This window comes from Heteronotia binoei, chromosome 6, assembly GCF_032191835.1.
Source record: "Heteronotia binoei isolate CCM8104 ecotype False Entrance Well chromosome 6, APGP_CSIRO_Hbin_v1, whole genome shotgun sequence".
NCBI classification, from domain to species: Eukaryota; Metazoa; Chordata; class Lepidosauria; order Squamata; family Gekkonidae; genus Heteronotia; species Heteronotia binoei.
In genome coordinates this window covers 132,409,068-132,432,217 of record NC_083228.1, presented here as the reverse complement: position 1 = coordinate 132,432,217, position 23,150 = coordinate 132,409,068, and the positions used below count along the sequence as shown (strand labels likewise).

Here is a 23,150-nt window from a genome sequence, read left to right as displayed (position 1 = left end):
CTGAGCAAACAGAATTGGCGGTGGTCCCATCAGCCAATCTCACATACTTATGCTCAGGACTGTCAATGTTTTTCAACAACTCCTTCTCGCAGCAGAGATGGCTCGTTGCCCCGGAGTCTAAAATCCAAGCAGACCCTGTGCTCTCTACTGCAGACGTGACCAGCCGGGTTGCTTCCTCACACGGGCTGGCGGTCCTCCGCTCTCGCCGCACACGCCCCCGCCTCTTCTCCCTCTCAGGGCAAGCTCGGAGCAGGTGCTGCGACGACCCGCATCCATAGCAGCGACGGACTGCAAACGCAGTCGGCTCCACTTCCTCCACCTTCGGACGCCTGCCAGCAGCAAAAGCTGGCTCATTCTTGGCTGTCTTCCCGGACACACCGATAACAGCACGCTGCCCGGCCGACACCCCCGGACAGCTCACGGCCGCAATTCTCTCTTGGAAGTCAAGCAGGTGGGCACAGACGTATTCCATGGTCAGGGTCGCTACGTCCACCGTCTCCAGAGAAGTTATCAGGGGAGTGTACTCAGGTGGCAACGACGACAGCAAAATGTACACTCTGTCGTCTGGAGCTACAGTCTTGCCTCTTGCCTCCAGCTCAACGAAACAGTCCGTTAGCCGTTTGATGTGATCTTTCACACACCCTCCAGCCGGCATAACGGTGCGGAACATCCTCCTTGTCAAGGCCATGAGGGAACCAGCAGTGGTGCTAACATGCACCGCACTCAACGCGTCCCAGGCAGCCTTGGGAGTGTCCTTCCCTCGCACATAAACCAGCTGGTCATCTCCTATAGACAGCACTATGTTGGCCAGTGCCTTATCCGATAACACAGTCTCGGCAGGAGATAAGTCAGCAGGGGGGTTACTCACGAACAGCCATTGCCCTTCACGCTTGAGGTAGTGTTGCATTCTCAGGCTCCACACCGCGTAGTTGGCTGAGGTGAGCTTCTCAACGGCTACTCCAAGCTGTTGCTGAGCCATCGTGCCGACTCCTCCTCACAGCTGGCTGCCGACGTCCCTCTGGCTCTCAAACAGAGAACGGTGGTGCTTCTGTGTCCTTCGCCGGCGTTCCTCGCCTCCGGCTCTTTCCAAACTCACAGTCAGCTCAACTCTCAACTCTCTCCTCCGCGCAGCGGAACCGCCCTGGGCCCATAACCCTGTCGGAGCGGGAGTAGCAGAGTGAGGGAGATGACTTGCCCGACACAGGGCTTCAGGAAAGAAAACCAGGCAGACACGTGCAACTAGTGCCAAAAGGTGTATTAACATATATACACAACAAGTGCTCTCTTGTGCAGTCTATACAATATCACCTCCACGGACAAAGTGCTTCGCCTAACCACCATCTCACAGGGAGAGACCTGTGTGATGCACACACAGATCATATATAGTCCAAGCAGCCAATCCTGGCCGTGCTGACTCAGCAGATTGCATCACTTGGCTTCTGCCGGCTCAAGCCGGTCTGCTGATCAGGTCACTGTGACCTAGCCTGGCAGCTAGATCACCAGCTGTCATACTGTAGCTGTCAGACTGGGTTTATGTAGATTCTTGCTCCAACAGGCCGGTGCCAGACCCCTGGGTGGAGGAGGCGAGCCCGGCCCGGCCCAGCCCCCTGCCTCCGCCTCGCCAGACACGCTGCAGCCAGCGAGACAAAACAAGCCCTTGCCAGAGTGTCTCTGCGCGCCTGTCTGGAAGCAGCGCTTGGCTTTCTCTCTCCCGCTCTCCCTTCTCTTCCGAATGGGCTTTTGGCGTTGGGAATGATGGTGGCGGCTTGGAGGAGACCCCCGGCCAGGGAGCTGGACCTCTTCAGGCTCACAGGTGGGGTTTTTTTGGGGGGGGGGCGCGGCTGGAAGGGGAAGGATGCAAGAGCCGCGGGAAACTTGGAAAGGCGGCGCAGGCGGCGTCTCTCCTGGGTGGAAGTTTCATACGGCGGCGGCCAAGCCAAGGTTTTGGAAGCGGCTCTCCCGAGCGACGCATCCTCGCTTTGCCCTAAAGCTCTTTACCGGCGGTTTGGTGGCTGAAGGACGCTTTGGAGAAAAGAGAACGGCCGAATCTGCCTTCTGCTGAATCACACCTCTCGCCCACCTTCTGCCTTTTTAAGTGGTAGATTTGCCAGCTTGCCTATCCAGCAGCGCTGTTGCCCTTGTTCGAGCAACGCAGTTGAGACGATCATTGCACATATACTTTTACATTTGTAAAAGAGTCAGTTTGGTGTAGTGGTTTAGTGTGCGGACTCTTATCTGGGAGAACCGGGTTTGATTCCCCACTCCAACCCTTGCACCTGCTGGAAGGGCCTTGGGTCAGCCATAGCTCTGGCAGAGGTTGTCCTTGAAAGGGCAGCTGCTGTGAGAGCCCTCTCAGCCCCACCCACCTTACAGGGTGTCTGTTGTGGGGGAGGGAGATAAAGGAGATTGTGAGCCGCTCTGAGACTCTTCGGAGTGGAGGGCGGGATATAAATCCAATATCATCTTCTTCTAACCTCTTATCAGGATAAGAGATGTCAAATACTTATCCCATTGCTTATCCCATTTAGAGGGAGGAATTTGTGAGTTTCCTGCATTGTGCAGGGGGTTGGGCTAGATGACCCTGGAGGTCCCTTCCAACTCTATGATTCTATGATACTTTCTAAATTTGAACCCTTGCAAGACTATATCGACCTCAGACCTGAAATATTGCAGGCCTTCTTGTTAAGGGATAGTCAGAAACGGGTAACGCGTGCGGTAGCAAAATCCTATGTATTAGATCCTAGGAAAAGGAATTGTGTGATTATGTCATTGATTTAGAACTTATTTTTATGTACTTTTAAAAACCTGCTTTCAAACCGGCTGGTCCTTGGACTGTAATAAAGAATTGATTGATTGATTGTCCTCTTGCTCATCGAGGCCAGTCTTGTTCGTTCACACTGCCGGGGTCTCTGGCTGAGGTCTTCCACATCACCTCCTGTCTGGTCCTTTGCAACTGGAGATGCCCCCCCGGGGGGGGGGGGGAACCAGCTTGGCACGCAGAAGGTCCTAGGTTCAATCCCCAGCATCGCCAGTGGAAAGGAGCAGATAGGAGGTGATGTGGAAGACCTCAGCCAGAGACCCTGGAGAGCTGCTGCCAGTCAGAGTAGACAAGACTGTCTACTCTGGGTCTTGGGTGGACTAAGGGTCTGATTCAGTAGAAGGCGGCTTCGTGTGTTCATGTGCATGCCAAGCAGAAGTTCTGCCACTGTGCCACACCCCCTCTCTGTTTGATAGAAATAACTTTATGCAGCGGCTTTGACTTCAATCTGTCGGTGTGGGTTTAGGGCAGGGGTGGCCGGATTTCCATAATGTAAGAGCTATATAGAATAAATATCAGATGTTTGATAGGAGGGAGGGAGGAGAGGTGGAAAGAAAATAACTTTAACTTTAAATGCATTACTCAGGCTGCTGGCTGGCTTGGAGATATGATTCCAAGAAACAAATGCCTTCTCCAAGCTGGCTGATGGGGTGGTGGGGGATTTGAGAGCCACACAATATGTGTGAAAGAGCCACACGTGGCTCCTGAGCCACAGGTTGGCCACCGCCGGTTTGTGGGAACTAATAGAGGCACGTCTTGCTGTTTTACCTTGAGTAACTCTCAGACCAAAGTCATTTTATTTATTTATATTCTGCATCTCTCTCTCTATGTAGTTTAGTGGTTGAGAGTGTCGGACTAGTACCTGGCGGACCAACATTCGAATCCCACTCCTGCCGTTCATTTACTCTATTTGTGTCCCACCTTCTCTCCTTAGTGAGGACCCCAAGTGGCTTCCGTCATTCTCCTCTCCTCCATTTTACTCTCACAACAACCCTGTGAGGGAGGTTAGGCTAAGAGCATGTGACTGGCCTGAGGTCACCCAGCAGGCTTCATGAGCCAGTTGGGTGTAGTGGTTAAGTGTGCGGACTCTTATCTGAGAGAACCGGGTTTGGTTCCCCACTCCTCCACTTGCACCTGCTGGCATGGCCTTGGGTCAGCCATAGCTCTGGCAGAGGTTATCCTTAAAAGGGCAGCTTCTGAGAGAGCCCTCTCAGCCCCACCCACCTCACAGGGTGTCTGTTGTGAGGGGAGAAGATAAAGAAGATTGTAAGCTGCTCTGAGTCTCTGATTCAGAGAGAAGGACGGGGTATAAATCTGCAATTCTTCTTCTTCTTCATGGCAGAGTGGGGATTCGAACCTGTGTCTCCGCAAGATCCTAGTCTGACTCTTTAACCACTACACCAGGCTGGCTTTTCCTGGGTGATCTTGGACTAGTCACACTCTCCTCAGCCTAACCTACTTTACAGGGTTGTTGTGAAGACAAAATGGAGGTGAGCAGAACGGTGTGTCCCTCCACTGAGGAGAAAGGTGGGGGTGCGAATCAGGGAAATAACTAAACAATGGGGACCTGGAGCAGCTCACAGCATTGTTCTCTTCATCTTCGTTTCATCCTCGAAACGACAGCCCTGTGAGGGAGGTTAGGCTGAGAGCGTGTGATTGGCTCAAGGTTACCCAGCAAGCCTCCGGGGCAGAGTTTGGATTTGAACACGGATCTGCCAGATCTTCGCTTGACACGGGCTCTCTCAAACAAGATAGAAATAGAAACGAGCAAGAGTCCAGTAGCACCTTGAAGACTAACAAAATTTGCGACAGGGCAGGAGCTTTCATGAGTGACTGCTCATTTCATGTCTGAAGAAGTGAGGAGTGACTCCCAAAAGCCCATCCCCTACCTCAAATTGTGTTAGTTTTTAAGGCGCTACGGGACTCTTGCTCTTTTCTCCTGCTACAACAGACAAACACGTTTCGCCACAAAATAAAAATAGCTGGTATTGTGCAGCTGGGGTCCCTTCCCAGCTGTTTATAAGATAAAGTATTATCCATTTTCGTTCCCCAAGCAGCAAAGAGAATCTTGTTGACATAGGGGGAGTTGTTTGTTACTCCAATCCCCTACACAAGTGGCAGTCTTAAATGTGCTTGCTAGAGATTAAATCTCATTAAACTCATTGAATGTGTGCCTGAACGAGCTCAGTCAAATAGTCTGTTAAACTACTTAGATGTACGACATACACAGTATTTATTTTAAAAGCCCGAGACTCACAGTTGAGTCAGTGACAAAGATGAGTGGTTTTGACTTCTTTTTTTTAAGGCGAACTCTGTGAAATAAATCTTTTTTGCAAAACATCTTTGCAGATCTGAGTAGTTCTTTGTTTTTGAGGTGGATATCCTAGCATTCCTTTTTTACAATTAACGGATGTAAACGTTTGCCCTGTTGTTTCTAACTACTTTGAAGTACGAGTGTGTATAAAATGTACACGGTGGGGTTAATTATGAATGCTTTCGCAGAAGAGACTGGAACTCTGGCTTTAAAATAGTGCAATACCGTATATTTGAACAAGGGAGTTCTAAGAGGTTGTTGGATTTCTTGTGCTGCTGTGGTTTCTCTGCAAGATGGTAAAATGATTTATTTATGATTAATTCAGCAAGGGATATTTCTGGTTTTTAAGTCAGGCAAGTGGTGTTTTAATGCACTGGAGGACACCCATGTACTTTCTGTTTGGTTAGCGCACATTCTTAGCTTGTCCAGCTGAGGGAATTGTCAGGGCGAAACATAAGATGTCTCTTCATCTCTTTTGTGAGGCTGACAGTATTCGGCTTTTGAAAGTAGGTCTTGTTTCAGTGCCAAGAGAACATGGACGGGTGGAGAGTCACATGTCATGCAAATAGAAATATTCATAATGCTCACAATGTGTGTTTTGCGTACGCATTGCTTAGTAATGCATGAATGGTTTGTTATGATGAAAAGATTCTGCATTCTTCTTTAGACAACTAAGGGAGGGGGACAAGATAGAGGCTTATCAAATCATGTATGAGGTGGCGAGAGCTGACCAAGAGAAATGTTTCTCCCTAGAGAAACTAGGATCTTTCACCCTGACTTGTTGGCTTTCTATAAGCAGAGAACATTTGGCAAAATGGTTACATGCTGCCTTTAAGTGATCTTCTACCTGGATTCGGAAGTTGCAGGAGAGCTGTACAGTATGTTTTTCCGGATCATGTAGAACAGCCTGCTCTTGGAACGTAATGCATTGATGGAAGGAAACATGCATGGTTTGGCAATTACACGTCTGTGCCTTCCAATCCAAATTCAGCCCATTAGCCATGGTACTTCACTGGCAAGTTACATCCAGGCAGGGCACAAAATCCAAAAGCTGTCTTCTCCCATAGAGTTTGTGACCAAATACCAGAGTGCTACATGGACATCGCTGGTGTGATGATGTCACTTCCTGCGTGACACAGGTTACAAGGCTTGGGTCTTTTTCTTTCTCCAGGTAAGTCTCCCCGCACCGGCCAGCTGATTGGTGGTTGGGGGTCAGAGCCTGGCGGTGAGGGGACCACCATTTCCATTGAGGTTCTAGCAACCCGACTTTCAATGGTTGTGTTATACCTAGACCCTTGGGATTTTAGACAGGATTTGAATTGTCTTTCATTTGATTTTCTGAGTGTTTTAGAAGCACTTAAAACTGTTTCTGGTGAATTATACTCTGTCCTTGTGGATTAAAAGTAGTCCCCTGTGCAAGCACCAGTCGTTTCCAACCCTGGGGTGATGTTGCATCACAACATCTTCACAGCAGACTTTTTACGAGGTGGTTTGCCATTGCCTTCCCCAGTCATCTGCACTTGTGGATTAGGATAGAACATACATAAGAAAAGGAAAATAACATAAAGAAAAAAATATGTGTGTGCTTATTAATAACTTTGCGAAGAATGAAGGAATGAAGGCAAGCACTGCTGTTAGTTTCTGTTTTTCTCCAGGTGTCGTAGGTCTAATAGGGAAATGAATTTTCTAACTGGCACATGCATACACGCAAAGCCAGCCCAGACATTGGAAGAGTCTTTTGCTCCAAAGTGGTTAGATTCGGAAAAAGTGACCCAAGCAGTTTCCTTCCCACAAAAGCAGGAGCAGAGCCAAAACTGATTCAGCTGCTGGCATGGAGAGGAGAGTGGAGGTACAGTCAGCCGCAGAAGCCATGTATGATCATGGCATCACATCCTGGCAAGGCTGAGCCTTTGCTGGGGGGCAGAGAGAGGCAAAGGGCCTCCCGTGCCAATCCTGGTGACTTTCCTGCTTTGCGGAGCACATGAGAAGATCAGGCAACATGTATTCCTCCCCAAGGGCCCCTTGCAAAGCTTTCCCCATAAATTCTCCCCCAGGGCTTTCTTTTTTAGCAGGAGCTCATTTGCATATTAGGCCACGCCCCCGATGCAGGACCGGATCTACATGTTTTTTGAGGGGGGGATTAAAAAATGGCACCCCCTTATAGGCCATTCTGTCTTATGGTCCCATAGAATACAATGAACTCCATACCCAATTTGGCGTCCCCCCCTTCCGTTGGCGCCCGGGGCAAGCATCCCTGTCTGCCCGCCCTAAACCTGGCCCTGCCCTGAGCTCACCTCCAAGAGCTTACAGGGCTCTTCTTACAGGGCCTACTGTAAGCTCCAGGAGGATTGGCTACATTGGGGGCATGGCCTAATATGCAAAGGAGTTCCTGCTACAAAAAAAACCCCCATCCTGAGTCCTCCACAGATATTAGAAGATTCAGAGGGGACACTCTACCTATCACTTGCTCTCAGACACCCCACACCTCTCTGAAAGTTTGGTGAATGCAGAGATGTGCGGGAAGTTTTGCATGGAGGATGAATCTCGATGCCTTCCAACCTCTTTGGCAGGCATAATAGAGAACGACAGTAAGGCTTCTCATCTTTGTTTCTACACCAGGTTTCAGAGATGGCCAGAAGACATTGCTCTGCTTAATTACTTTAGGATCTTCCTGGACATCTGGACAGAAGTAAGAAATCATTTAGCCGAGGCTAGCCTGATCTCATCAGATCACGGAAGCTAAGCAGGGTCAGCCCTGGTGGTTAGTTTTTGGATGGGAGGCCTCCAACGAATACCAGGGCCGGGATGTAGGGGCAGGCAATGGCCAAACACTTCTGAACATCACTTGCCTTGAAAACCCTATGGGGGTCAGCTGTGACTTGATGGCACTTTCCACCACCACCACAAAGGATCAGTTCCCTTCCAGGCAGTTGGGACAGGGCCGGCTCTAGACTATCTGGCACCCTCGGCAAGGCTAACTTTTGGCACTGCTCCCCGCTGCACTGATATACACACAAAACATACAAACATAAAATATAAATGTAACTATAACCTTCCATGAGCAGCGGCCGGCTCTTCACATCTGTGCGCATGCTCCCCCGCAGCCACGCAACCAGCTCTAAGAACATCAGAGAAGCCATGTTGGATCAGGCCAATGGCCCATCCAGCCCAACACTCTTGAGTCACACAGTGGCCAAGAAACTAGGTACCATCAGGAGGTCCATCAGTGAGGCCAGGACACCAGGAGCCCTCCCACTGTCCCCCCCCCCCATCACCAAGAATACAGAGCATCACTTGCCCCAGACATAAGAATATAAAAGCCATGTTGGATCAGGCTGATAGCCCATGCAGCCCAACACTCAGAGTCACACAGTGGCCAAGAAACTAGGTACCATCAGGAGGTCCATCAGTGAGGCCAGGACACCAGGAGCCCTCCCACTGTCCCCCCACTTCACCAAGAATACAGAGCATCACTTGCCCCAGACATAAGAATATAAAAGCCATGTTGGATCAGGCCAACAGCCCATCCAGTCCAACACTCTGTGTCACACAGTGGCCAAGAAACCAGGCACCATCAGGAGGTCCACCAGTGGGGCCAGGACACTAGAAGTCCTCCCACTGTTCCCACCCCCCCAAGCACCAAGAATACAGAGCACCACTTGCCCCAGACGGAGAGTTCCATCTATACCTTGTGGCTAATAATAACTAATAGCCACTCTCTCTGCCACTGTTGCACACGCGCAGCCGAGAGAGAAGTGGGCTAGTGACATAATGTCACTGAGTCACATGGGGGGCATCCAGATTGGCGCCCCTGAAGGCTGTGCCCTAGAGGGAGGCAGTGGCAAACCACCTCCCTTTGTCTCTTGCCTTGAAAACTCCATGTGGTTGCCATACGACAGAAGTCAGCATTTCACACGCACACACACGTTTGCATAGATCTGCGTCTCCTGAATATTTTAAATAGTGCGATTGTGCAGAGGTTAGCCGTATTTGGGGAGCAGGGCAGACTCATTGAGAAATTTTGCCAAAACCCCTTTCCCTTGTCTTTGCATTCCAATCTAGCCGGGTGCACGACAAGCCGAAGCTTGGAAGGATTCCTCGGCTGGCTCTCCCCTTTTCTACCCACCCCTCTTCCCCTGGGGGGGCAGACAGGATAGGAACTGACACTCTCTGCTAGGAGGTTGATCTGTGGGGACGCTGATCCAGATTTGGCATTGCAGGCGGAAGATTTGCCTTGTGATTAAAAAAAGAAAAAGAAATCAGGTCATTAGATCAGCGTTGGCCGGCCTGTCCAACCCGGGCCACGTTTTCTCCCCGCACCAGCTGCAGAAGAGAGTCCCTCTGTCAGCTCTCTGCTCCTTTGCAGGACTGTTTTCCACATGCTCCCGCAGGCAGCAGCGTGCACATTTCTTTCCCTTTGCAGATGAGCTCAGCAAAGCTCGCAGCTGCGAAGTTAACCCTCTGGCAAGTTTCCGCTTCGCTTTGCTTAGCACCTTTGCAGCGGCATCCTTCACCGCAGCATCTTGGCTGTCATAGCATGAATGATTGTAAAAAGAAAAGGGCACCCCTGGCTCCATGCTGTGATTTATAGCTTCTTTGCGCCGGAGGTGGGGGGGAGGAAGGAGGAAAGAGAAGGGGAGGTGCCCTTGTAAGCTTGTGGGCTCTAGAGTTGGCCTTGGATCCGGAAGGGCCACTTGAATCGCTGCCATGGTAACCTGAGGCTAGTTCCTGCTTTGCTGGAAGAGCGTGGGAGGCTGGACCCGACACCAGTAGGGAGAAGCAGTCAAGCACCCAGGCCCAGTTCTCCAAGGCTGGAGTGTAGGGTTGCCAGGTCCTCCCTGGTCACTATTGGGGTGTGGAGGGTCACCAGGTCTGACTCTATGGGCTTTGGGGGTGGAGCCAGGAGACTTTGGGGGTGGAGCCAGAAGCAAGATTGTGACAAGCATGATTGAACTTTGAAGGGAGTTCTGGACATCACATTTAAAGGGGAACATGCTCCTTTTGAAAGTCTCCTTTTAGCCTGGAGAGGAGGCAGCTGAGAGGTGATATGATCACCATCTTCAAGGTCTTGAAGGGCTGTCATATAGAGGATGGTGCAGAATTGTTTTCTGTGGCCCCAGAAGTGGGACCAGAACCAAGGGGTTGAAATCAAATCAAAAGAGTTTCCGGCTCAACATTAGGAAGAAATTCCTGACCGTTAGAGCGGTTCCTCAGTGGAAAAGCCTTCCTCGGGAGGTGGTGGGCTCTCCTTCCTTGGAGGTTTTTAAACAGAGGTTGGATGGCCATCTGACAGCAATGCGGATCCTGTGAATTTAGGGAGAGGTATTTGTGAGTTTCCTGCATTGTGCAGGGGGTGGACTAGATGACCCTGGAGGTCCCTTCCAACTCTATGATTCTATGATTCATCAATGCCTTCCCTTCATTGGAAAAAATGGAGGATAGGGGCACCTTCTTTTGGAGCTCATAGAATTGGACCCCCCGGTCCAATCCTTTTGAAACTTGGTGGGCTTTTTGAAGAGAGGTCTCAGATGCTATGCTGAAAATTTGGTGCTTCTACCTAAAAAAAAAAAAAAGCCCCTCCAGAGCCCCAGATACCCATGGATCAATTCTCCATTGCATCCTACGGAGACCAGTCTCTGTAGGCAATAATGGAGTGCCCAGTGGACATTCCCCCCCCTGCTTTTTGATAACCCTGAAGTGGGGGGAGGGCCTCCAAACCAGGGGATCCCCTGCCCTTAACTGGGGACTGACAACCCTAGGTGGGTGGGAGAATGGGTAGGGTTGCCATCTCCAAGTTGGGAAACTCCTGGAGATTTGGGTGTGGAACCTGGGGAGGATTGGTATCTCACCCAGGTGCGATGCCTTGGAGTCCACCCTCCTAAGCATCCGGTTTCTCCAGGGGAACTGATCTAGCAGTAGGTGATGTGAAAGACTTCTACTTGAGGCCCTGGTGAGCCACTGCCAGTCTGAGTAGACTAGGGTAGCCAAACTTCCTTAACATAGGAGCAACATAGAATAAACATCAAGCTGCAAGACATGAATGTCAGATGTTTGAGGGAGGGAGGGAGGGAGGGAGGGAGGGAAGGAAGGGAGGGAGGAAGGAAGGAAGGAAGGAAGGAAGGAAGGAAGGAAGGAAGGAAGGAAGGAAGGAAGGAAGGAAGGAAGGAAGGAAGGAAGGAAGGAAGGAAGGCAAATAGTTGGGGGAGGGAGAAAGAGGTGAAAAGAAAGCAACTTTTAACATTTTATTTAATTATTTTGTTAACTTGTATTCCGCCTTTTCCCGCAAACGGGCTCAGGGCGGGTAACAACAAAAGTTAAAACAATTTAAAAACTACAAATGAAAACCATAAGAATACAATAAAAACAAACAGCATGCATATATGCCATAGGCAGCGGTTTTCCATTGGGCACATTCTGTAAATCAGTACAGCTGTAGGCCCAAAGATGTAATAATAAATTATGATAGAATTCAGAAGATAGCCTCATGACAGGCAAGGGAGGCCAAGCAGATGGAAGAAGGGTGTCTGCTGCCTCAACCAATGGCCTGGTGGAATGGCTCCGTCTTGCAGGCCCTACGAAATGGCAGTAAATCAGGTAGGGCCTGGGTCTCCACAGGGAGCTGATTCCACCAGGCCGGGGCTGCAGGCTTAACTAGGAGAAGTGATTTAAAGAAACAAATGCCTTCTCCAAGCCAGGCGATGGGGCATTGGGGGTTTGAGAGCCACACAATATGGGGTAAGTATTTGTGGGTTTCCTGCATTGTGCAGGGGTTTGGACTAGATGACCCTGGAGGCCCCTTCCAGCTGTCTGATTCTATGATTCTAATATGTGTGGAAGAGTCACACGTGGCTCCCGAGCTGCAGTTTGGCCACTCCTGGAGTAGACAGTGCTGACTTTGTTGGACCAAATGTCTGATTAGGGCTCCCAAACTCCTGGCCTGGGTGGGGGTTCTCCCTCTCGGGAGGTCTCCAACCCACCAGCCCACACTGGGCTGGCGGGGGGATCCCCTCCCGATGTCGCCAGCATGATGACGTCACTTGGAAGTGACGTCATCATGCTGGTGACATCGCATGCCAGCCACTCTAGGAGCTTCTGGGAAAACTCTATGGTTATCCCAGACACTCTAGCAATTTGGGAGGGAAACTCTACGGTACTGGAGGCCACAGGGACTTGGCAATCCGAGGTCTGATTCAGTATAAGGCAGTTTCATGTACATTCGCAGGTACCTGATCCCACCATACATATACTCAGTGGTCAAGGTTAAAGCAGTTAACCTTGAGGATGCACCATCCCTGATAACCCCCTTGCGTCTGCCCAACAGCCCACCTGCCGTTGAATTCCTTCCCAACCCCTGTGTCAGCAACCCTGAGTTTTGAACAAAGCCGGAATTTTAATCAGAGCAGAGAAAGAGGTCATCCATTTCTGTATGCCAACTGCTGGATGTAGCCAAGAGGGAATTAGGAGGCTGCACATTTTGTGTTCTCAACAAAGGATTCCACCCTCCCCCCCCCCACACACACCTCTCTTCCTGGATTCTCTCTATCATCAGAAGGATGTGCAGTAAAAGTGCATTCAGACCACCAATACTATTATTTAATGTCCTTTTGATAAAGCTTTACAGGGGTGTCGAACTCATTTGTTACAAGGACTGGATCTGACATTAATGAGACCTTGTCAGGCTGGGCCATGTGTGTCATGAAATGTAATGTCACGTAGCGGAGATATAAACTTTATAAAGGACACAAACACAATTAAAGGTTTTTTTTTAAACTTAAAACATGCTTAAAATATTAGCAGTCTTGCAATATTTTGTTCATTTAACAGTTTCTGATAACAAAATCTGGAGACAATGTCTGTGCTGTAGCAATCTTGAGTTCAGGTGTTGTTCAGGTGTGTGCCTGTAAGTCGCAAACCTTTTGGTTTATTGACATTCATAACAGAAATCTCATGGTCAATGCTTTGAGCCTAAAACCCAGGGGAAACATGAAATGGCTGGGCATTGTGAGCCTTTGTACATAAGTTGCTTCATGTGCTGCTCAGCCAATGGAGGAAATAGAGGCTTTGCTCTGTAGCTCCTGTGCAGTGGAGCAAGCCTTTTAAAACAAGCTGTGATGCAGAAGGAAGCCAGAGAGAGAGAAGGAAGCAGATGACAATGAGTTGCTTGTGGGCCTGATAGGAGCCCTCCAGGGGCCTGATCTGGCCCTCAGGTTGCATGTTTGACACCCCTGCTAGAATTTTCAAGGCATAAGATGAACAGAGGTAGTATGTCATTTCCTGCCTCGGCATAGCAATCCTGGACAAGCGGCTACTTAACTGGAAATTTAACTTGTTCAGGACAACCCTTGTGTGAATTTGAGCACTGATGCCTTAGCCTGCCCCTTCTCCTCAGCTGACAGAATCTCTTCTCCCCAAAGAAGGCATCTTAAATAGGGGAGAAGAAAAGTGAAAGAAGTCAGCGAGAAATAAATTAAATGACGTGTTTGGATTCATTTTAATTAGGGAATTGGGAAGCTCAAATTGTATAGTTCTTTCCCGGAGTGAGTTGATCCTATCACTATTGCTTCCGTGCTGAGAGAATCAAAGAAAAGAGTGATATCGAATAGAGATGTGGTAATTGCTTCTTCTTTTTTCTGGCAGCGGTGGGATAGCTAAACGAACACAGATTAGAGATTTCCTTTGGATGTTATGTGGCAGAAAAACTGACTTTGGCTTCAGTCATGGAATCAAGGCCCACTGAATAAAATGGGACTTACTTCCAAGAAAACTTGCTTTAGGACAGGGGTGTCAAGCATGTGACCCGGGTACCAATTCAGGCCCCCGGAGGGCTCCTAACAGCCCCCGGGCAACTGGCTGTCGTCTTCTTCCTTCTCCCTCTCTCTTGCTTCCTTCTGCAAAACAGCTTGTTTTGCAAGACTTGCTCAATCACACAGGAGCTACAGAGCAAAACCTCTATTTTTGCCAGTGGCTGCAGCTCCTCCCTTCCTGTTCCCCTGTGGAAGGAGGGAAAGAGCTAGAGCTTCCTTTGCCCAGTTCTCTGGTTCCAATGGGAGAAATAGAAAGAAAGCACCTTTAAGACCAAGTGCTAATATTTTAAGCATATTTTAAGGGTTTTTTTAAAAAAATCATTAATTGTGTTTGTGTCCTTTATAAAGTTTAAATCTCTGCTACCTAATCTTAAATAGGTGCACACGTGGCCCGGCCTGACAGGTCCCATTTATGTCAGATATAGCCCTCATTACAAATGAGTTCGACACCCCTGGAATAGAGGCTGAGGCCTTCGTAAGAATGTCAGAAGAGCCCTCTGGATCAGATCAATGGTCTGTCTGGTCCAGCATCCTGTCTCACACAGTGGCCAATCACTTCCTCTGGATGGCCAGCAATAGGGCATAGAGGCTGAGGCCTTCCTCTGATGTTGCCTTCTGGCTCTGGGATTCAGAGGTTTAGTGCCTCTGAATGTGGAAGTTCCCGTTAGTCCCCATGGCTAGTAGGCAGTGCTAGACATCCTCCACAAATCTATCTAGCCTTGGAGAAAGTCCAGAAAAGGGCAACTAGAATGATTAAAGGGCTGGAACACTTTCCCTGTGAAGAAAGGTTGAAACGCTTGGGGCTCTTTAGCTTGGAGAAACGTCGACTGCGGGGTGACATGATAGAGGTTTACAAGATAATGCATGGGATGGAGAAAGTAGAGAAAGAAGTACTCTCAAAATGAGAGCCAGTTTGGTGTAGTGGTTAAGTGGGCGGACTCTTTTCTGGGAGAACTGGGTTTGATTCCCCACTCCTCCACTTGCACCTGCTGTAATGGCCTTGGCTCAGCCATAGCTCTGGCAGAGGTTGTCCTTGAAAGGGCAGCTGCTGTGAGAGTCCTCTCAGCCCCACCCACCTCACAGGGTGTCTGTTGTGGGGGAGGGAGATAAAGGAGATTGTGAGCCGCTCTGAGACTCTGAGATTCGGAGTGGAGGGTGGGATATAAATCCAATATCATCATCATCTTCTTCTTCTTCTTTTCTCCCTTTCTCACAATACAAGAACTCGTGGGCATTCGATGAAATTGCTGAGCAGACAGGTTAAAACAGATAAAAGGAAGTACTTCTTCACCCAAAGGGTGATTAACATGTGGAATTCACTGCCACAGGAGGTGGTGGCGGCCACAAACATAGCCACCTTCAAGAGGGGGGTAGATAAAAATATGGAGCAGAGGTCCATCAGTGGCTATTAGCCACAGTGTGTGTGTGTGTGTATAATTTTTTTATTTTGGCCACTGTGTGACACAGAGTGTTGGACTGGATGGGCCATTGGCCTGATCTAACATGGCTTCTCTTATGTTCTTATCTAATTCCCTTTCCAAACTGCTTATTCTAGGGCTGCCAAGTCCAATTCAAGAAATATCTGGGGACTTTGGGGGTGGAGCCAGGAGCAAGAGTGTGACAAGCATCATTGTACTCCAAAGGGAGTTCTGGTCATCATGTTTAAAGGGACTGCACACATTTTAAATGCCTTCCTTCCATAGGAAATAATGAAGGATAGCGGCACCTTCTTTGGAGGTCCAATTTTTTTGAAACTTGGAGGATATGCTGGGGGAGAGAGACTGGATGCTATGCTGAAAATCTGGGGCCTCTACCTCAAAAAATAGCTCCCCCCCCCCCGAGCTGCAGATACCCCTGGATCGATTCTCCATTATTTTCTATGGGAATAAGTCTCCATAGGGGATAATGGAGTGCCCTGCAGACAGTTCCCTCCCCCTTCCCCACTTTCTGATGACCCTGAAGCGGGGGGAGGGCCTCCAAACTGGGGGATCCCCTGTCCCCACCTGGGGATTGGCAACCCTAGTTTATTTCTGCGGCCATCAGTACACCCTTTGGCAGCAGATTCCTCTTTTTAATCACGCTCCGTACATGTTTCTTTGATCGCCTTTGGGTGGAAACTGCAGTTCTCAAGCACAACAAACAAAGAAATGCATACATCCCCCCCAGCTTGCAATTCAGGCCAAATTGACAGCATGCTTACTCACGCAGCTCTGTTTGGTCCTTCTGCTCAGGAAAGTGCTGCGTTTAAGTAAAATATGCTGTTCTCGAGGCAGGCTGTGATTACATTTGGCCTCAGTGACAGACCTTAGCATCTGGCATCCCAACACGCACCCCTCCCTTGGCTTTCCACGAATGCGTACATTATGATAATCTTGCATATAGGAGACGATTGCCCATCGTAATTGACCCAGATTTTCCTCTGCAGTCAGATGGTGAGTGGGATAGTAGGACAAATCCAGACATGAGGCTGTGCGAGTGTATTGCAAGCCAGAAAGAAAAGTGTGGGCAAGAGCCAGTTTGGCGTAGTGGTTAAGGGCATGGACTCTTATCTGGGAGAACCAGGTTTGATTCCCCACTCCTCCGCTCGCAGCTGCTGCATGATCTTGGGCCGATCACAGTTCTCTCAGAGCTGTTTTCTCAAGAATAATTGTCTCAGAGCGCTCTCAGCCCCACCTACCTCACAGGGTGTCTTTTGTGGGAGAGGAAAATGAAGGAGATTGTGAGCCGCTCTGAGATTCGGAGTGGAGGGTGGGGTATAACTCCAATATCTTCTTCTTCTCCTTCTCCCTCCCCCCATTGGATGGGAGACCACCAAGGAAGTCCAGATTTGCTATGCAGAGGCTGACAAAGCATACCACCGCTGAAAGTCTCTTGCCTTGAAAACCCCGTGGTCATCCCACTATGGGAGGAAACCTGCCGCCAGCTCAAGTTGCCTGCAGTGTACTTTGGAAAATTAGTTGTTGGCAGGGGTCATTTTGTAGAAAAAGAGGGGCCGGAGCTCATTAGTGCAACTTATTTGCATAACTCATTTGCATATGCCATGCCCTTGACATCACTGGAAGGTGTACTAAATTATATCAGCTCAGCACCTATCTTAAAATGATTCTTGAATTGTAATTGCCCTAATAAAACCTTACTGCCATCATACTTTTAAAATTACTTTCTCCTATGCCGGGCACTGGCATGAGGAAGATTTCAGTCTGTCTGCTTGATATGTTTCGGTTATTTTCTGTGGGGAAAATATTAGAAAGTTTGTCAGATCTTAGAGTTCAGCAAAATTCTCACAGGGGTTGAACGTTGGAGTCCAGGAACAAGAATTTGGGGGGGGGGGGCGGGTAGGAAAGAAAGAGCACAATAAAATTTAGAGGTTCCGGAGCTCCGCTCCTGTGAGCTCCTGCCCAAAATGAGGCCCGGTTGTTGGCATTATTGGCTACTAAGAATCCCCATAACATCCTGGGGGGAAAAGCCTAGGCGGTTTATTTCCACTTGCAAGCTGCCATTTCCAGATGACATAGTTTTACATACGCGAATGGGTTCAGCGACTTTGGGTCCATCACGCGCTCTCAACCGAACCTACCTCACAGCACTATTCCAAAGAACCCTGTATAACACAGAAACAAACGCTTATATACTATTACATTTCTCGAATCTCTAAATCAGAAACATTTCCAAATAAGTCACAAATTAAATTATTGCTTAGACACACTGATTTGTTAAGCTTTGGTGTCGAACTGAGCATGCCTAGTGCAGTGTGAATAAGCGATTGTCTCACTTCAAGGGTATGACTTCTCAAGTGCAGAGTATATTTATTTTATTTTATTTGTTTTGTATACTGAGCTGAACTAAAGCTAAAGTTTCCCGGAACAAGTGGGATGGAGAAAAGAGGCCTTTGTCTCTGCACCTTTCTATCGGTTCTGGGAAATTTCCCTATAAAGCTTCCTGGGAAAACCCAGAAGTGGCATAGGGTAGCTCTAGGAATTGTTGGAAACTCTGTGGTTTTACCTGAAAGTGACATAGCAGCACAGACAATATCATAGGGTTGCCAAGTCCAATTCAAGAAATATCTGGGGACTTTGGGGGTGGAGCCAGAAGACTTTGGAGGTGGAGCCAGGAGACATTAGGGGTGGAGCCAAGATCAAGGCTGTGACAAGCATAATTGAACTCCAAAGGGAGTTCTGGCCATTACATTTAAAGGGACGGCACACCTTTTCAATTCCTTCCATAGGAAATAATGGATAGGGGCACCTTCTTTTGGGGCTCATAGAATTGGACCCCCTGGTCCAAACTTTTTGAAACTTGGGGGGTATTTTGGGGAGAGGCACTAGATGCTATACTGAAAAATTGGTGCCTCTACCCCAAAAAACAGCCCCCTCAGAGCCTCAGATACCCGCAGATCAGTTCTCTATGATTTTCTATGGGAATAAATCTCCATAGGGAATAATGGGGTTCCCAGTAGACATTTCTCTCCCCTCCCCCCGCTTTCTGACGACCCTGAAGCGGGGGGGAGGGCCTCCAAACCGGGGGATCCCCCGCCTGGGGATTGGCAACCCTACAATATCATGACCTTCCCATGTCCCCATCTTCAGGGGAAGCAAGAAACAAACCTGTTGCCCAAAAGTGTTAATCTTGGGGTCTGATAACCCTTGTGGAAATGACTGTTAAATATATTTGATGGTCCCTTGCCTTAAAAAAAAAAAAAGCAGATGATGGACACAGGTCAATCTGATAAATGGAAGGGGTTGGGCTACTTGCCTTGAGCAATCGCCCTTCATAAGATGCTATTTTGCAACCTTATTATTAAATGGGTTGGGGGCAGGTGGGGTCTGTAAAAGGAAAGAAACATTTGAATTATACATGGCAAAGAGTTAAAAATACTTGCATTGCAGGAACTGAAACCAAGGCAATGATCTAGTCCCCATTACTGGAAGTTAATGAAAAATAAACTCGGTAACTGAAAACCCTTCTCAGAGGCTCATATTAATCTGGCGATGGGTGGGGGAGAGACATGTGTGTGGATTATAGGATTGCTGACCTCCAGGTGTGTGTGGGGAAGGAGGGTGGAGCTCTCCTAGAATTACAGTGGGTCTCCAGGCTACAGAAATCAGTTCCCCTGGAGCAGGAGTAGCCAAACTTGCTTAATGTAAGAGCCACATAGAATAAAAGTCAGATGTTTGAGAGCCCTGAGACATGAACATCAGAAGTTTGAGAGCTACAAAAATGAATGTAAGATGTTGGAAGGAAGGAAGGAAGGAAGGAAGGAAGAAAGGAAGGAAGGGAGGGAGGGAGGGAGGGGGAGGGAGGAAGGAAGGAAGGGAGGGAGGAAGGGAGGGGGGGAGGGGTGAAATAAAAAAAGCTTTACATTCATTCTCCAAGCCATGGCTACCTGAACTCAGCTTCTGCTGGGATTGAACTCAGGTCGTGAGCAGAGCTTGGACTGTAATACTGCAAGTTACCACTCTGTGCCATAGGGCTCAGTGCATACAGTACAGAATAAGATGGTTGGACTCTGTACAAGTCAGTTTCATAGACTGAAGTATGAGAGGGAGTATAATCAAGTTGTTCTAGAGTCTGGGAAGAATGGCCCATTTGTTAAATGGAGGCGGTCCAAACCTACTGGTTTTTCAACCCCACCCCCCAATATATATATAGACAGTTCTCTTTCCTAGGGCTGAAAAGGTGCTTTATATGGGCACCCAAAACTCAAGGGGCTTAATAGAAAAACATGAACTTAGCCATTAAACTCTCAACTCCCTGAAGCAGAAAGGCACACTGTCCTCTTGATAAAGGATGGGTTTATGAAAAGCCCATTTCTGCAGAGTGCAAAACAATACGTAAAAGCCAGCAGAACGGAGAGGGCCCTTCATTGTAAACAAGGAGAGGGTGCCCGTCTCTGCCCTGCGGAGAGTCATATGACGAAAATCAGAGCCAGCTGTGAAGGCGAAAGGACTCCACACACTTTTGAGTTGTCCCCTTTGGGTGCTCATCTTCTGGGGCAGAGTTTCTTGGTTGATTGACAGACAGGGGCTTTCTCTCACCCCTCCTCTCTTTCTCTCCCTCTTTTCGTGCAGATGAAATCATGCAACAGGAGATCAGGCCCCTCGTTGCCGTGGATATCATAGAACAGCTTCACCGGCAGTTTGCTATCTTGTCAGGTAAGGACAGGGATTCGGTTGCCTTCTGTTGTCGTCATGGGTTGCCAGGTCTCCCCTAACGATTAGCAGGGAATTTAGGGAGTAGGCCTGCCAAATTCAGGTTGGGAAACTCTTGGAGATTTGGGGACGGCTCCTGGGGAGGACAGAGATCTCACTGGGGCACAACGCCATGGAGTCCACCCTTCAAAGCCTCCATTTTCTCCAGGGGAACCAATTTCTGTTGTCTAGAGATGAGCTGCAATTCTGGGGGATCCTCAGGTCCCTCCTGTTTCTCCAAACGGTGGGAGGTTCCAAAGTCATGTGACCACGATTTAGTTCCCTTAGCTGAGAATGTGCTGGAAACTTAGCAGCGGTTCATTTTATAATGAAATAAATTATATTATTATAATGAAATATAACTGTAATGAAATTTTATTTATACCCTGCTATCCCCCTCCCCAGTGGGGACCCAAAACAGCTTGCCGCCTCCTCCTCTTCCTCCTCTCCATTTTATCCTCACAAGAATCCTGTGAGGTAGGTTAGACTAAGAGAATGTGATTGGCCCAAGGTCACCAAGCGAGCTTCCATGGCATGTTTTTTCATTGTTCCCACCTGGGGATCGGCAGCCCTATTCCCAGCGCTTTACAAGCCACACATGGTTCCAGCTGGAGGGCGTAGATGGAGATTTCTACATGAACACTCTCACAAACATTTTGCCAGGGGGCTGATGCGGGGCTCAGAATTCAGTAGCCTTACAAAGAACTATGATCCTGGGGAGGGGGCGGGGGCGGAAAGTTCCATCAAGTCACTGTCGTCTTATGCAGCCTCTCCAATACTAGTCCGACACTCTTAACCAGGGGTCATTTTGTAAAAAAATAGGTGGCAGTGCTCATTTGCATAACATTCGCATACGCTGCTGCCCCCAACCAAAAGCAACCCAATGCAAGAAAAGAGAGCCCCGGGCGAGCAAGGCCTGCTTGGGCTGGCTAGAGATCCTGGGCCAAGCACCACTCATTGCCAGGTTTGTGCCTTCCAAGAGTTCACAACCCAGTTTCCAGGGCTGTTGTAAAGATTACATGTGGATATAGATTTAGGGGGACACTGGCTGCCATCTTGGTCTGAAGCAACAAAGCGAAGTTTAAGTCCAGCGGTACCTTGAAGCTCAACAAAGATTAAGCCTTCATGTGAAGGAGTGTGCCTGCAGAATTAAACTTTTTTGGTCTTCAAGGTGCCACTGGATTCAAACTTTGTTCTTTTACAAATGAATGTAAAGGAAGACCTTTGAACAATGGAAGCCCTTTAAAATTGCTAAGTATTAAAGGCTCCCTCTCTTTTTAAGGTTTTAAAAAGTGTGTCAGTGTTGCAGAGAGATTTCTGTGGGGCTGTGGGCAGAGGGGACTGTGAGACTCCGGTTGGTCACGAGTGTGACTTCATAGTCTGCTTCTGTTTCGTACGGCTGGGAGATGCAGATGAAGGTTATATTTAAATAGTTTGGATTAATGTAATACACTCTCCCCCCCCCTTGCCCGTGCCAGCAGGCCCCCCCCCCCGATAATGAATCTTTGTCTTGCTTTCTTTTCCCTCTTCTCAGTATACTAACATATTTTTAAAAATTTCCTGTCACATTCGAAAGACAATGACACTTGAAGGCCACGCTTGATGCGATGGCAGCAGCCATGTTTGTTTGGTGTTGTCATGGGAACCACCGTTATGCTGACAGCACGGCACTCCTTACTGAACTACAATTCCCAGGTTTCTCTGTGGGAGAGGAAATTGCAATTCAGTCTCTTTTTTGTCTGTGGTACAGATATGCCCCAAGAGGCATGGAACGGCCATGTGTAATTCATTCACATCTTTGCCTGGTTTATGGAGGACAAAGCGTCTGATTTTAGTGTCAAAAGATGCCTGAGGGTCTGAGGAACTGATCCTGTACTGCTAGAGCTGCCTTTCTTTACTCTGTCACTTCAGGCATTTTTGCCTCCAGGCAGCACCAAAGTGACCCAGACTGGTAGAAAAATGATGGAATGTGAAGACATTGGAGAAGGAGGCAGGCACAGTTTGGCTGACCTGTGAACACTTTTCCTCTAGGGTTACCAGCTCCAGGTTAGGAAATACCTGGAGATTTTGGAGGTAGAGCCTGAGGAGGGCTGGGTTTGGGGAAGGGAGAGACTTAATGGGATATAATGCCATATAGAATTCGCTTTCCAGAGCAGCCATTTTCTCCTGATGAACTGAACCTCTACCTGGAGGTTAAAGTAACACAAAGAGTAACTTGGAAAAGTGAAGCAGGAACAAAGCCCGAAGGCATCCACGAAAAACCAGCCTCATTATTGAAAAACTTTATACAAAATACTTCCTACAAAAACAACAATACTTCTAATAAATCCAATTACAAAATACCCCAAAACCAAAGTCCTTCCGTTCAATACCAAAGTTCATATTTTTGTGTAGTAGAAGTCCGGGGAAATCCTTGACAAGCCGTGAAGTCGGAGTCCAACGCTTCGACAGTCCTTTCAACAAGGAAGGTGTGTAGACGAAAAGCAGCATAGCCCGATTTCACAACAGGGAAGGGCATATAGCCCTGTTCCGCCTGAGGCTTCAACAAGCTTCACTGATCTTGAATAATTCACACATAGCAATGGCTGAACTTTTTCCCTGCAGATTAGAAGTATTGTTTTTGTGGGAAGTATTTTGTATAAAGTTTTTCAATATTGATGCTGGTTTTTCATGGATGCCTTCAGACTTTGTTCCTGCGCTACCTGGAGGTTGGCATCCTTACTTTCCATGCAAAACTTGGATACTCCCCCCCCCCGCCGCACCTCCTGCTTTATATTCAAATGGGAGAGACAGGTGAGTAGACGAGAACACCCTCACCAAACTACAGTTCCCAGGAAGCCAGGAAATCTGATGCAGTATAAAACCAATACCAGTTTCGCACTAGAGCTTGTTCTGGGTGGAGAGCCCTTCATTTTTGCACAAGCTGCTGCAGAGCTAGGAGTTGGCATGCTGCTCTCCCACAGCAAGCAGAAACCACTTGTAAGAGAACCTTGCTTGCAGTGGGAAAGCAGCACAACAACTCCGAA

At 48.4% G+C, this 23,150-nt stretch overlaps 1 protein-coding gene across 9 annotated transcripts in view; it reads left to right on the top strand.

Annotated features, from left to right (window-relative positions):
- Window positions 1–23,150, top strand: part of MCF2L2 (MCF.2 cell line derived transforming sequence-like 2) — a 356,849-nt gene that overhangs the window by 54,680 nt on the left and 279,019 nt on the right. For 8 of the 9 annotated variants that reach the window (XM_060242617.1, XM_060242622.1, XM_060242618.1 and 5 more), the window contains exon 2: window positions 20,005–20,088. In XM_060242617.1, coding sequence (XP_060098600.1) covers window positions 20,005–20,088 — 84 coding nt within the window. Of the gene's footprint in view, window positions 1–1,712; window positions 1,814–20,004; window positions 20,089–23,150 lie in introns of those variants that run through there. The other variant, XM_060242620.1, reaches the window with a different exon arrangement.